The sequence below is a fragment of the Pollachius pollachius genome (genome assembly GCF_949987615.1).
Source record: "Pollachius pollachius genome assembly, chromosome: 4".
NCBI lineage: Eukaryota > Metazoa > Chordata > Actinopteri > Gadiformes > Gadidae > Pollachius > Pollachius pollachius.
The window spans coordinates 5,242,782-5,255,281 of NC_136937.1; the positions used below are offsets into that span (position 1 = coordinate 5,242,782).

Here is a 12,500-nt window from a genome sequence, read left to right on the forward strand (position 1 = left end):
TGTCTGTGTGTGAGTGCCTGCGTGTCTATGTGTCTGTGTGTGAGTGCCCGCGTGTGTATGTGTGTGTGTGTGTGTGCGCGTGCGGACATCTGTGTATGTCTGTGCGTGTGAGTTTGTATGTGTGTGTGTGTGTGTGAGTGGTCCTGGAGGCTATTGTTCTGGTCTCCCTGTGGTCCGAGCCTGGAGTCCTGGCAGGATTGTTCTTGTTGGGTCTGGGCGACTCCAAGGTGGGAGTGGCGCTTCCTTCGGTATTGTGATGCACATCCTGGCCTGTCCTCTATTTATAGAGGAACACGAGGAGGCATCACCCAGAACCACCCAATACGTGTCTCAAATAAAGCCTATTCTCACATTCCTGGATCCCGCCTCTGAATAAGCTCACTTTAATGAGTCCGTTCTGCCCTGGTTTACCAAATGTCAAAGAATCAATCATCCGTCAATGTGGTTTGATCTATATTTCTTAATAAATATCCAAATGAGTATAATTGAACATGCACATGTATTTCAAGTTCCGTTAAAGAGGGATGGAGGTGGGGTCCAAATTCTTTGACACATTTGAGGATTTAAAAATGTACTTAAAATAAACGCAATAGTTACTTTCCACAGTAACTGGTTACTTTTATAATTTGTAACTGAGTAACTAATTTCGTTTCTTTTTGGGAAAAGTAACTAGTAACTGTAACTAATTACTTTTTTTTAAGGAATTTGCCCAACACTGCATATGAATAAGTGAAAGAAAACGGAAGGAACCTAAACTCTGCTGAATCTATTCCCAGGGCTGCTGCTGCACTGCGTCACTTCACAGGGCACAGGGATTGTCCCTGATCCTACTTCCCCTGCGTTTGCTGCTTCTCCGACTGCTCCTGCCACCATTAATGGTCCTCCTGCTTCTACTTCTGTTGTTGCCGTGGCCACCACCGCAAAGGGAGACAAGCCAACAGACAAGCCAGCCACCACCCCAGCTCCTAGCACCCCCACTGGTGGCAGTCCCACCAGTCCCAAAGACGCCCCCAGCACCATCACCAAGGCGACCATACATCCAGCACAGACCACTGGAACCCCAAAGGCAACCAAAGCCGTTTCCACACCTTCAGGTAAGGACTCCTGGAGAAATCCACACCTTCTGTTTAGCTCATGACCAGTGGAAGTACGCAGGGGGTGATTCCACCTTGTGTTCCGACGTGGAGTCTGGTATTGCCAAGTCTTGGCTAGCACACAAGTCCACTGCCGAACCAGAGCGAAGGTTTGGATCCGACCCTTCCTCCCCATCACACCCTTCTTGTTTCCCTGACGTCACCAACGTGAGCGTTGAACTCCTCCAGGAGGCCGATGGAGTCCGCACGGGAGGTCTTTGGGAAGACCTGTGAAGGAACCATTTCCAGGAGGTACCTCTGGACCTCTGGTCTGGCCCCTGTCCTTCCCAGTGGGAGGGCGTTCCACTCCCAGAGCTCCAGAGATGCTCCGGATTTGGTTGTTGCTCAAGGGGTCATTGCTTGCACCCTAGCCTTTGAAATATTCGTGTTTCAATGCTTATCAGAATGGCATTGGCTGGGTAGCAATTGTTTCCAAATATGGGCGCAGTCTCACGTTGTTCATAAAACTCGATAGGAAGCTAAGCAAAAATGTATTCTGCCCTTAGAAAAACCTTCTCTGCCAATTACGGTTAATCCGTCAACATCATTATTCTGTCTTTTTCGGATAAAAAAACATTCAGATGCTCCGTAGATTGCTACACTCCTTGGGCACCACCATTGTTTTATTGTCATGTGGGCCGCCATGCTCGTGGTTCTTGGCCTATGGTTTTTAGGAAAGCCGTTCCACGGTTTGAGGCCAGAATGATGTGCAGAGATGTACACAGGAGGTTTACCCTTGAGATGAGGACGGTCTCATGTGGCCTGGTTGTGTCCCATCTGGAGGGCTTTGGTCCGTGTTTGTCTGGATCTTCGCCCCAAACCAAGACCATGAAGCGCCGTACGACTGAATCCTGGAAATCACCAAAACTGTCCCTGGAAATGGTCTCTATATGACCAACCTTGTGTTTGCGCATGATGAATTTTTTTCTTTCTTTCTAAAGGTCCAGTCAATAAGGGAACAGCAGTGACCGTGATCCCTAAAGCACCGCCGTTAGAGACCTCGGCCCCAAAGACCTCGAACCAGCCAACCCAGGTACAACAGACCCAGGATAAGTCGACCGCTGCCCCACAGAACCAGGACCAGCCGACTCCGGCCCCAAAGACCCAGGACCAACAGACCCTTGCCCCAAAGACCCAGGACCAACAGACCCCTGCCCAAAAGACCCAGGATCAACAGACCCCGGCCCCAAAGACCCAGGATCAACAGACCCTTGCCCCAAAGACCCAGGACCAACAGACCCTTGCCCCAAAGACCCAGGATCAACAGACCCTTGCCCCAAAGACCCAGGATCAACAGACCCTTGCCCCAAAGACCCAGGATGAACAGACCTCGGCCCCAAAGCCCAAGGACCAACAGACCCAGGCCCCAAAGCCCAAGGACCAACAGACCCGGGCCTCACTGAACCCGGGCTCCCAGACCTCGGACCAGCTGACCCAGGTACTACAGACCCAGGATAAGTCGACCTCTGCCCCACAGAACCAGGACCAGCCGACCCAGACCCCAAAGACCCAGGACCAACAGACCCTTGCCCCAAAAACCCAGGATCAACAGACCCTTGCCCCAAAGACCCAGGACCAACAGACCCTTGCCCCAAAGACCCAGGATCAACAGACCCTTACCCCAAAGACCCAGGATCAACAGACCCTTGCCCCAAAGACCCAGGATCAACAGACCTCGGCCCCAAAGCCCCAGGACCAACAGACCCGGGCCCCACAGACCCGGGCCCCAGAGACCGTGGCCCCACAAACCAAAGCGAACCCAGACATCATAGGTCCAGCGGGCGTCCCGGACATTCGTTTTCCTAACACCCTAAACAAGGAAATCCAGACAAAGACCTATGTTGTAAGACGGACACCAAAACAAAGCATTGTTGTGTTTCACTGTTTAGTTGTTCTGCTCTGATGGGACTAAACTCTGTGGTTTCCACCTTCCCTTAACAGTTCCCAAGGAGTACAATGGCCACGGTAAGATTTTCTTAAATTGAATATGAAACCATATGCATGGAAGAGGATTAGGCCCACATGGGAAAAAAAAAAAAATTCTGACTTTAAACTCTGAGTTTGAAGTCAGAATTCTGAGATTAAAGTAAGGATTCTTACTTAAAGTAAGGATTCTTACTTTAAAATGATAATTCTGAGATTAAAGTCAGAATTCTGGAAAGTAAGAATTCTAACTTGAATCTCAAAATTCTAATTTTAATCTCAGAATTCTGGGATTAAAGTCAGAATTCCCGGCCACTCCTGTTGCTCACATCCCAAATATGGGACTCCAGATCACAACCTTTTCAGTAAGACGAACACAAAAACAAAGCATTGCTGTGTTTCACTGTTTAGTTGTTCTGCCCTTATGGGACTAAACTCTGTGATTTCCACCTTCCCTCAACAGTCCCAAATGAGTCAAAAGTACAAGGTAAGATTTTCTTAAATTTAATATGAAACCACATGTACAGAAAAGGATTAGGCCCACATGGGAAAAAAAAGTTAAATTCTGACTTTAAACTCTGAGTTTGAAGTCAGAATTCTGAGATTAAAATTAGGATTCTTACTTTAAAATGAGAATTCTGAGATTAAAATTAGAATTCTGAAAAATTAGAATTCAAACTTTAATCTCAAAATTCCCGGCCATTCCTCTTCCTCACATCCCAAATACGTGACTCCAGATCACAACCTTTTCAGTAAAACGGACACTAATACAAAGCATTGTTGTGTTTCACTGTATAGTTGTTCTGCTCTGATGGGACTAAATTGTGATTTCCACCTTCCCTCAACAGTTCCTAACGAGTGGAAATTACGAGGTAAGATTTTCTTAAATGTAATATGAAACCATATGTACGGAAAGGATTAGGCCCACATGGGAAAAAAGTTTTGAATTCTGAGATTAAAGTTAGGATTCTTACTTTAAAATGGGAATTCAGAGATTAAAGTCAGAATTCTGAAAAATAAGAATTCTAATTTTGATCTCAAAATTCTAATTTTAATCTCAGAATTCTGAGATTAAAGTCAGAATTTCCGGCCACTCCTGTTCCTCACATCCCAAACACCAGATTCCAGATCACAATTTTTTCAGTAAAACGGACACCACAACAAAGCATTGTTGTGTTTCACTGTTTAGTTGTTCTGCTCTGATGGGACTAAACTCTGTGATTTCCACCTTCCCTCAACAGTTCCTTAGGCGTGGAAAGTACGAGGTGAGATTTTCTTATATTGAATGTGAAACCCTATGTACGAAAAAGGATTAGGCCCACATGGGAAATTTTTTTTAAAGTTCTGACTTTAAACTCTGAGTTTGAAGTCCGAATTCTGAGATTAAAGTTAGGATTCTTACTTTAAAAGGAGAATTCTGAGATTAAAATCAGAATTCTGAAAAGTAAGAATTCTAATTTTAATCTCAAAATTCTAACTTTAATATCAGAATTCTGAGATTAAAGTCAAAATTCCTGGCCACTGCTGTTCCTCACATCCCAAACAAGGGACTCCAGATCACAAACTTTTTACTAAAACGGACACCAAAACAAAGAATTGTTGTGTTTCACTGTTTAGTTGCTCTGCTCTGATGGGACTAAACTCTGTGATTTCCACTTTCCCTCAACAGTTACAATCGAGTGAAAAGCCAGAGGTAAGATTTTCTTAAATTTAATATAAAACTATATATGCAGAAGTGGATTAGGCCCACATGGGACTATTTTTTTAATTCTGACTTTAAACTCTGAGTTTGAAGTCAGAATTCTGAGATTAAAGCTAGGTTTCTTACTTTTAAATGAGAATTCTGAGATTAAAGTCAGAATTCTGGGATAAAAAAATGAATTCTGACTTTAATCTCAGAATTCTGAGATTAAAATTAGAATTTTGAGATTAAAGTTGACTCTCACTGAAACCTTGGTTCCTTACAGGTAGCCTACCCATAATTCTGAGATTAAAGTCAGAATTCAGACTTTAAACCCCGGCCTCACAACAAAAAATAATTCCACATGTGGCCCTAATCCTCTTCCGTTCATATGGATCCCACAAACACTTGAGTCATAAAATAGATCCAGTGAATGGGAAGTCCCCTAAATACTGGGCTGTTGATCCGGGGTCCTGGGAGGGAGAGGTGTTCTCAGGCGTCAGAATGAGGAAACTATGTAATCTGCCCAGCGAGGCTTCCTCCAGCTTCCAGCAGTGAGGCAGGAAGCTGGGAAGCACACGATAAAACCAAAAGAGAGGAGGTTGTAGTCTCTGTGGAGGAAAGAGCTTCTTAGTGGAAACACCCTCGGCCTTTTACTCCTTTTCCTCTTTCCCACACACACACACACACCTCTGTCTTTCTCGCTGTCTCTCTTGCTGTCATTCTCGCTGTCTCTCTCGCTGTCTCTCTCGCTGTCTCTGCTTCTCTCTCTTTCTGTGTCTCTTGATGCCTCTGTATCTCTCTCTCTCTCTCTCTCTCTCTCTCTCTCTCTCTCTCTCTCACCTCACCCTCCCCTCACCCTCACCTCACCCTAACCTCACCCTAACCTCACCCTAACCTCACCCTCACCCTAACCTCACCCTAACCTCACCCTCGGCTCACCCTAACCTCACCCTAACCTCACACTCACCCTAACCTCACCCTAACCTCACCCTCACCTCACCCTAACCTCACCCTAACCTCACCCTAACCTCAGCCTCACCCTAACCTCACCCTAACCTCACCCTCACCTCACCCTCACCCTCACCTCACCCTCGGCTCACCCTAACCTCACCCTAACGTCACCCTAACCTCAGCCTCACCTTAACCTCAACCTCCCCTCACCCTCCCCTCACCCTAACCTCACCCTAACCTCACCCTAACCTCACCCTCACCTCACCCTCCCCTCACACTCCCCTCACCCTCCCCTCACCCTAACCTCACCCACCCCTCACCCACACCTCACCCTCACCCTCACCCTAACCTCACCCTAACCTCACCCTCACCTCACCCTCCCCTCACCCTCACCCTCACCCTCGGCTCACCCTCGGCTCACCCTCACCTCACCCTCACCTCACCCTAAACTCACCCTAACCTCACCCTCACCCTAACCTCACCTGCTCTAGTGCTCTAACCCAGGGGGTCAGGACCTCGGTTTAACGTCTGGTCTCTGTCCCGGGTGGGGGGGGGGAGACTCACAGAGGCCAAAGGGATGAGCGCCCCCCCTACTGGCCAACCCCTCTACCAGCACCCTCTGGTGTCCCGTCCAAGGAGAGACCAGCAAGGCTAGGCAGATAGCCACGGTGCTAAATGACCTGAGCTATGGGACATAAAAAAAAATCCACCTGGCGGCGCTAGTCGTAGCGCCTTGTGACGGGCTGTGATTGGCTCAGATGGGATATGTGTGTGACTCAGTGGTTGTGTCTCCTTGGGTAGAACGATGACGAGATCAATGTGGCCGCCTGTCAGAAGCTGATGGGCACTCTGACCCACGGAAACTGTACCGTGAGCTGGAGCGGGCACGGCAAAAACATCCACATTGAGGACTTCGTCAACATCTGTGCCGCAGGTACCTCGACACTTCCTGTGTGCAAGCATGCGTGCGTGCGTTTGTGTGTGTGTGTGTTATTTATGAATACCTGAAATTTCAGGTTTCAAATGTGGATTTAATCATTTGTATTGATTGTTATTCATCAACAGTGGATGCCCAGACGGCCAATAACGTTTGGGACGATATCAAGGTGAGAACTATGTTTTAGCAACGAGATCCTAAGTAAATATATACGTATTGTTTTTTTTTTGCAAATACCGACGTTCTGGCTCTAATTAGTGCCTGCTGATTGGCTATTCGCTCACGAGTTACGGAATTGATAGAGCAAACCGTACGAACACATTCCGACTAGGGATGAAAGATTTGGGGAAATAATCGAATTGCAATTATTCCAACCAATTTTGTGATTGCGATTTAGCATGCAACTTTTTAAAAGTTCCTTATGTTCTGTATTACTCACTCAAAAAGCAACAAATCATTCTATAGTATGACCAACACGACATTGGAAGCAGTCAACGTATAAACAGCTTCTTCCTTTAGGCCAGGCCTCTGTTGAGATGAATTAATGCATGAATTGATATTCTAACATCTTTTATTTAACTATTGAATTGTAAAAGAAAAATAACTACGAATCTTACTGATCTCCAGTCAGTAATAATAACAAATCGATTTGTTTAATCGCATCCTTTACGATATTCAATTGTGTTCTATTAATTCGGTGTTCTATTAATTCGGTTTGAATTCGATGAAGTGTTCAGCCCTAGTTCCGACCCAGGCTTAGGGGGTGATGCCGTTCCCCCAGACGTACGGTGGTTCTGCCGTATGCTCGGCACCCCACAGCCCAGTCTCACGTGTCCTCTTGTCTCTCACCGCTCCAGGAGATACACTCTACCGCGCCCCCGACCAAGCCGGGCGACAAGACGACGCTGATCGCCATCCTGGCGTCATGCGGGGCGCTGCTGGCCATGATCATCGGCCTGGGCATCTACGCCACGCACCACCGCAAGCCCTACCACGAGAACCAGGTGAGCCCTACCACGAGAACCAGGTGAGCCCTACCACGAGAACCAGGTGAGCCCTACCACGAGAACCAGGTGAGCCCTACCACGAGAACAAGGTGAGCCCTACCACGAGAACCAGGTGAGCCCTACCACGAGAACCAGTGCTGTGTTCCAATATCCATAGTATCCGTACTTACTAGCCTTAGTTGCGGGGGCGAAAATAAGTGTACTGAAAGGACCCGGATGGTGTACTCAAAACGGTGAAACCGCGGAGTGTGGATCGATGTACACTTTTCGTACTCAACGGCAGCCATCTTAGCTACGTAGCGGAAGAGGGCGGAGCCAGGCTGAGCCTAAGTCAGCGCATTTTCCACATAGCCTGCATTAATAGTCATTTTGTAGTTTTTATCTCTTTTATAGCTTTATATAGCTGCTAGGCGTAAAGAATTCACCGTTCAAAGTGGGATGTTTATTGCGGGGCAGTCGTGGTGGCGGCAGTCGTGAACGTAATTTCTGGTCAGTGCACCACGGAGTATTCGATTTGGAACAACACTGACATCTGAAAATCAGCGCACTTAGTGAGTGCAGATAGTGTACTACGTTTAAGTGTACTCATGGAAGTATGGATGTTGGAACACAGCACAGGTGAGTCCTACCACGAGAACCAGGTGAGCCACGCCCACCAGCCAGGCCCCTCCCCCTCCTCCTCCAGGGTCTTAGGTTAGGGTCAGGCCGTGATGGGTAGAGTTAGGGTAAGGGTTAGGGTAAGGGTTAGGCCGCGAGGGGTAGAGTTAGGGTAAGGGTTAGGGTAAGGGAACGACGCTATCCCAGGTCTGTATTCCACTGTCAAATTAGCAAAGGCATATGAATACGTATGATTCAGAAATTCAAAAATAAAATAATATAAATTCGAGAATTGCAAATTAAAAGAAATCTAAATTTAAGAATTCTAAAATAGAGCATTTCTAAATGAATTCTAAAATAATTTACAAAAGTTATTTAGAATCTCTGAAGCACTGATTTGACACTGCTCCGCCCCCGGCAGCAACACCTGACGGAGGAGCTGCACACGGTGGAGAACGGTTACCACGACAACCCCACGCTGGAGGTGATGGAGGTGCAGCCGGAGATGAAGGAGAAGAAGGCGCCGCCATGCAACGAGTTCAACGACAGCTGGATCGTTCCCATGGAGACCATGAACAAGGAGGTGCTCCCGGATGAGGAAGACACTCACCTGTAGGGAGGAGGAGGAGGAGCAGGAGGAGGAGAGAGAAAGGACTCAATGAGAGGAGGAGGAGGAGGAGGAGAGGGAGGTTCCAAACCTCCCAGCGCCTCCCTAAAACACACAGCACACACACTCCCCTCGGCCCCCCACTAATGGTTCTGAGGGTCAGGGTGTCATAAACCACACAGTCTTTACGACGGCGGCAGTCATCCAGCAGTAACCCCCCGCCCCCTCCTTACACCAGAGGACAGTCCTGTTAGCCCAGAACACCCCCCCCCCCCCCCCCCATGGACCCATCACCCCTAGTACCTCACCAGTCTACCGGGTTTTCTACTCAACGTTTCTCACAAACAAAGCTTTGACGTAGAGATAGTTTTTCCGCAACACCAAACAGTAGGCAGTTAGTTGGCCATTGAGGTAAACATCGTTTTTTAAAGGTGACACGCCCACTTGTGATCTCCAAAGAGGCAGATTTTCAAAACAGCTAGTAATGGCTAGTCACGCTCACACCTGGTGGTAGTATACGTCACCTTTAAATGAAAAGGTCTGAAACAACGCTTTGTGGGATTCGGAGTGAGGTTTTTTAAATAAGTGACAACACTTTAGCAGCAGCACCCTCTGTGGTCAGATTCGTTTTATCCCCACTTTCAATCTGATTAATATGACATCATTGCATTAACTCGCAAAAAAAAAGATTGGTGTCGTCCCCATGTAGTTTGATCGATCAGTAATACCATGTGCCTGAAGAGTTCTGATATCAGAATAATTTATCAGTAGAACCTCAGGATAATCCAAGTCATCCTGGCAAACTTTGACCCCTATCCTTTGGTCTACAGTTAACACAGAGCAACGATGGCCTAATTTGTGGATAGAATTAAAGAAACGAGGTAAACCGTAGAAACATAGCATAGTCTATTTCTAGAAGGGCTGTTGTACCTTATTTTGAATGATTTGGACTGATAATCATGACTTTCTCATGTTCAATGTGTATATTTGTTTGTGGGTGTGCCACTGCGCGTGTGTGTTAATCACTACATATATAACTAATACTGACAAAAATATTCATCAGTAGATTCCTGTTTTAAAGGTCAATGAATATTTGAGAAAAAGCGATCACTTTATATATTTGTGCATTTTATTTTGAAACACAAGAATGATCACTGTAAATAGTCGTTACAGAACACTATTTTTTTCCGATGCTATTTGGGGCAGGGTGGATAGGGGGAGGTATTTCTGGTATGTTCTGCTAATCACATTTTTTACTACAGACACAGCAAACTAATTTTTATATCGATATTTATATATTCACAATCACAGTTGGTCTTAACTCTATAATCACTTTCGGCACTGCAAAATAGAAATCACTTTTGAACAAGTCTGTAAGGCGGGGGTGAGGGGGGTTGTGTGTGTGTGTGTGTGTGTGTGTGTGTGTGTGTGTGTGTGTGTTTTTCACTTTTATTATACCTGTTTTGTTTTCCAACCAAAGTGTTTTGTATTTATGGTCGGTCGGCTGCCAAGTCCGACCCACAGGGGGTCTGACACACTGGAATCTGTAAATCAAATCTTCGCTCTGCTTCCCGTCGGAGGAGGCGACCATGTTTTTCGTATACCTGATAATAAAGGAAATGCTTTTACCTACTTTGATATCGCTTGCTTTTATTCCGAAAGATGAGCGGACTAAGGCGGGAGGAGGTCATTTAGAAACCCTGGACAAAATACAATCTTTATTTGTTCTTGTTTTTATGTACAGGTTACATACAGTCCGATACTACAAGGCTTCCTACACATTCACCCGAGTCCAGGCAGGAGGAAGGAAATTAAAACATTCCTGTTATCGTCAGCATTATAGAAGTTTTGACTGGCTAACAACAGAAAAAAAAAAGTGTTTTTGGCATTGTGTAATTTAGTTTTTTCCAAAGAAAAACAAAAAGAGGCATTTTTTTAATAATAAAAGATAATATTTGTTTTGTACTTGGGGGGGGCACTAACAAACACACACACACACACACCTCTCTACACATGTTTAAATAGAGTTGAGTTTCTCAGGGCCTAATCACAACCACACACAGTGCAAAAGGAAGACACTTTTACAAGAGTAGCCATGGAAACTTTCCGCTGTGTCTCACAGAGGAAGGGGAAAGTAGGTGGTGGTGGTGGAGGTTGTGGTAGCGGGAAGGGGGGGGGGGGGGGGGGGGGGGGGGGGGGTATGCTACAATATGCTGAGCAGTAAGATGCACAGTGGGAAGCCAAGTCTAAAAGCCATCTTGGGGGAGAACTGAGGGGAACTGACTCGGAAGTAGGCCCTGCACGATAAATCGTTATAAAAATCACGATCTCGATTCGCACCTCTATTGATTTTTTTTTTTCGTAATTTACTGGTGTGTAGAGTTGGTTCAGTAGTTATAAAAGGCCAGCAATTAAAGACAATCTGCTGCTATATGTACAAAATAAATCATTCCGTTTTTGATACTGCACTTTAATCAGTTATAAAGGGCCATATGAAACGCAACATCTAGAGGTGCCAAAAAACTGTTAGTTCTGCCATTTTTTAAGTTTTTTTTTTGGTTATGGTTCATGTGTCGTGAGAAAAAAAATCATGGCAGAGAATCGTGATATCAATTCTAAGCTAAAAAATCGTGCTTCATCTTTCCCCGAATCGAGCAGACCTACTCGGAAGTGGCTATCTTGGCTCCGTACGTCAGCTGCTAGTGTTTGGAGCCAAGATGACCGCTTCTGAGTCAGTTCCCTCAACCCAGATAGTGTTTCGAACCAAGATTGCCGCTTGCCTCCACCCAGCTAGTGTTTAGACCCAAGAAAAAAAGACAGTCATGAAGACTACAAAGTGTCAAATTAGGATAAAAAAAACAAACAATGGTTTCAATTTGTATAGATGGTGATGTGTACCACGTTGGACGTTGATTATGAGTACGAAGATTCACCGCAAGCCAATAATAAAATAAACAGGACACGCTTGTTTTCAAGAATCCACTCAAACATATTCATGTAACATCATCACCTGCTCTTTAAGTAAATTTGTGACGCTCAAATTGTTCAGATTTAGATTCCATAACGTATCAATGGTCGAGATGTCTTAAGTCAGTTCAATTTCATTTAATGTATTGTGGAAACATGAATTGCAACGTCCTATTACAAGTCACTTACATAGTGCAGCTTTAGAGAAGGCAGAAAGGAAACGACAGAGCACTACAGTAGTCCCAATCAGGTTAGAACTGTGCAATAAATAAAAAGTATATATTCTGTGGACTTCGAGGGTATAAGGTGAAGAGAGAATCACACGTCCATAACCCATTCATAAATACTGACTTTCTTTGGTGTGTAACGTAATCGCATTTCCTATACACAACTCAGAACTCAGCCCATTCTGAGAGGAGGGGTGTGAATGACAAGTTTTACAATGATCAGAGGAGTAGCCCTGTTGCTACGACTAGCATGTGAATCCCAAGCCTGTTTACAATGATCAGAGGAGCAGGTGTGTGTGTGTGTGTGTGTGTGTGTGGATCCCGGCGCAGAGAAAAAAATGAACAAAAGAAAATTTGTTGTCTGCAACACTCCCTTTATCAACTTTGTATATATGTTTTTTTCCTTTGTCAAAACTAAATAATTGGCAGCCACATCCACACACACACACACACACACGCGCATACTT

The 12,500-nt window shown here is 45.5% G+C and overlaps 2 protein-coding genes across 3 annotated transcripts in view; one reads left to right on the plus strand and one right to left on the minus strand.

Moving 5' to 3' along the window:
• podxl (podocalyxin-like) overlaps positions 1-11,004 on the plus strand; it is an 18,077-nt gene extending 7,073 nt beyond the window's left edge. The window contains exons 2-12 of the mRNA XM_079735829.1: positions 777-1,094; positions 2,075-2,976; positions 3,075-3,098; positions 3,520-3,543; positions 3,905-3,928; positions 4,298-4,321; positions 4,726-4,749; positions 6,493-6,625; positions 6,757-6,797; positions 7,486-7,632; positions 8,654-11,004. Of these exons, the coding sequence (XP_079591955.1) occupies positions 777-1,094; positions 2,075-2,976; positions 3,075-3,098; positions 3,520-3,543; positions 3,905-3,928; positions 4,298-4,321; positions 4,726-4,749; positions 6,493-6,625; positions 6,757-6,797; positions 7,486-7,632; positions 8,654-8,848 (1,856 nt within the window). The 3' untranslated portion in view covers positions 8,849-11,004. The remainder of the gene's footprint in view (positions 1-776; positions 1,095-2,074; positions 2,977-3,074; positions 3,099-3,519; positions 3,544-3,904; positions 3,929-4,297; positions 4,322-4,725; positions 4,750-6,492; positions 6,626-6,756; positions 6,798-7,485; positions 7,633-8,653) is intronic.
• A 43-nt stretch (positions 11,005-11,047) lies between these two features.
• The window catches only part of mkln1 (muskelin 1, intracellular mediator containing kelch motifs), a 21,379-nt gene continuing 19,926 nt past the window's right edge, over positions 11,048-12,500 (minus strand). For both annotated transcript variants that reach the window (XM_079734200.1, XM_079734199.1), the window contains exon 18: positions 11,048-12,500. This exon is cut by the window's right edge and continues 952 nt beyond it. The gene's annotated coding sequence lies outside the window, so the exon portion shown is untranslated.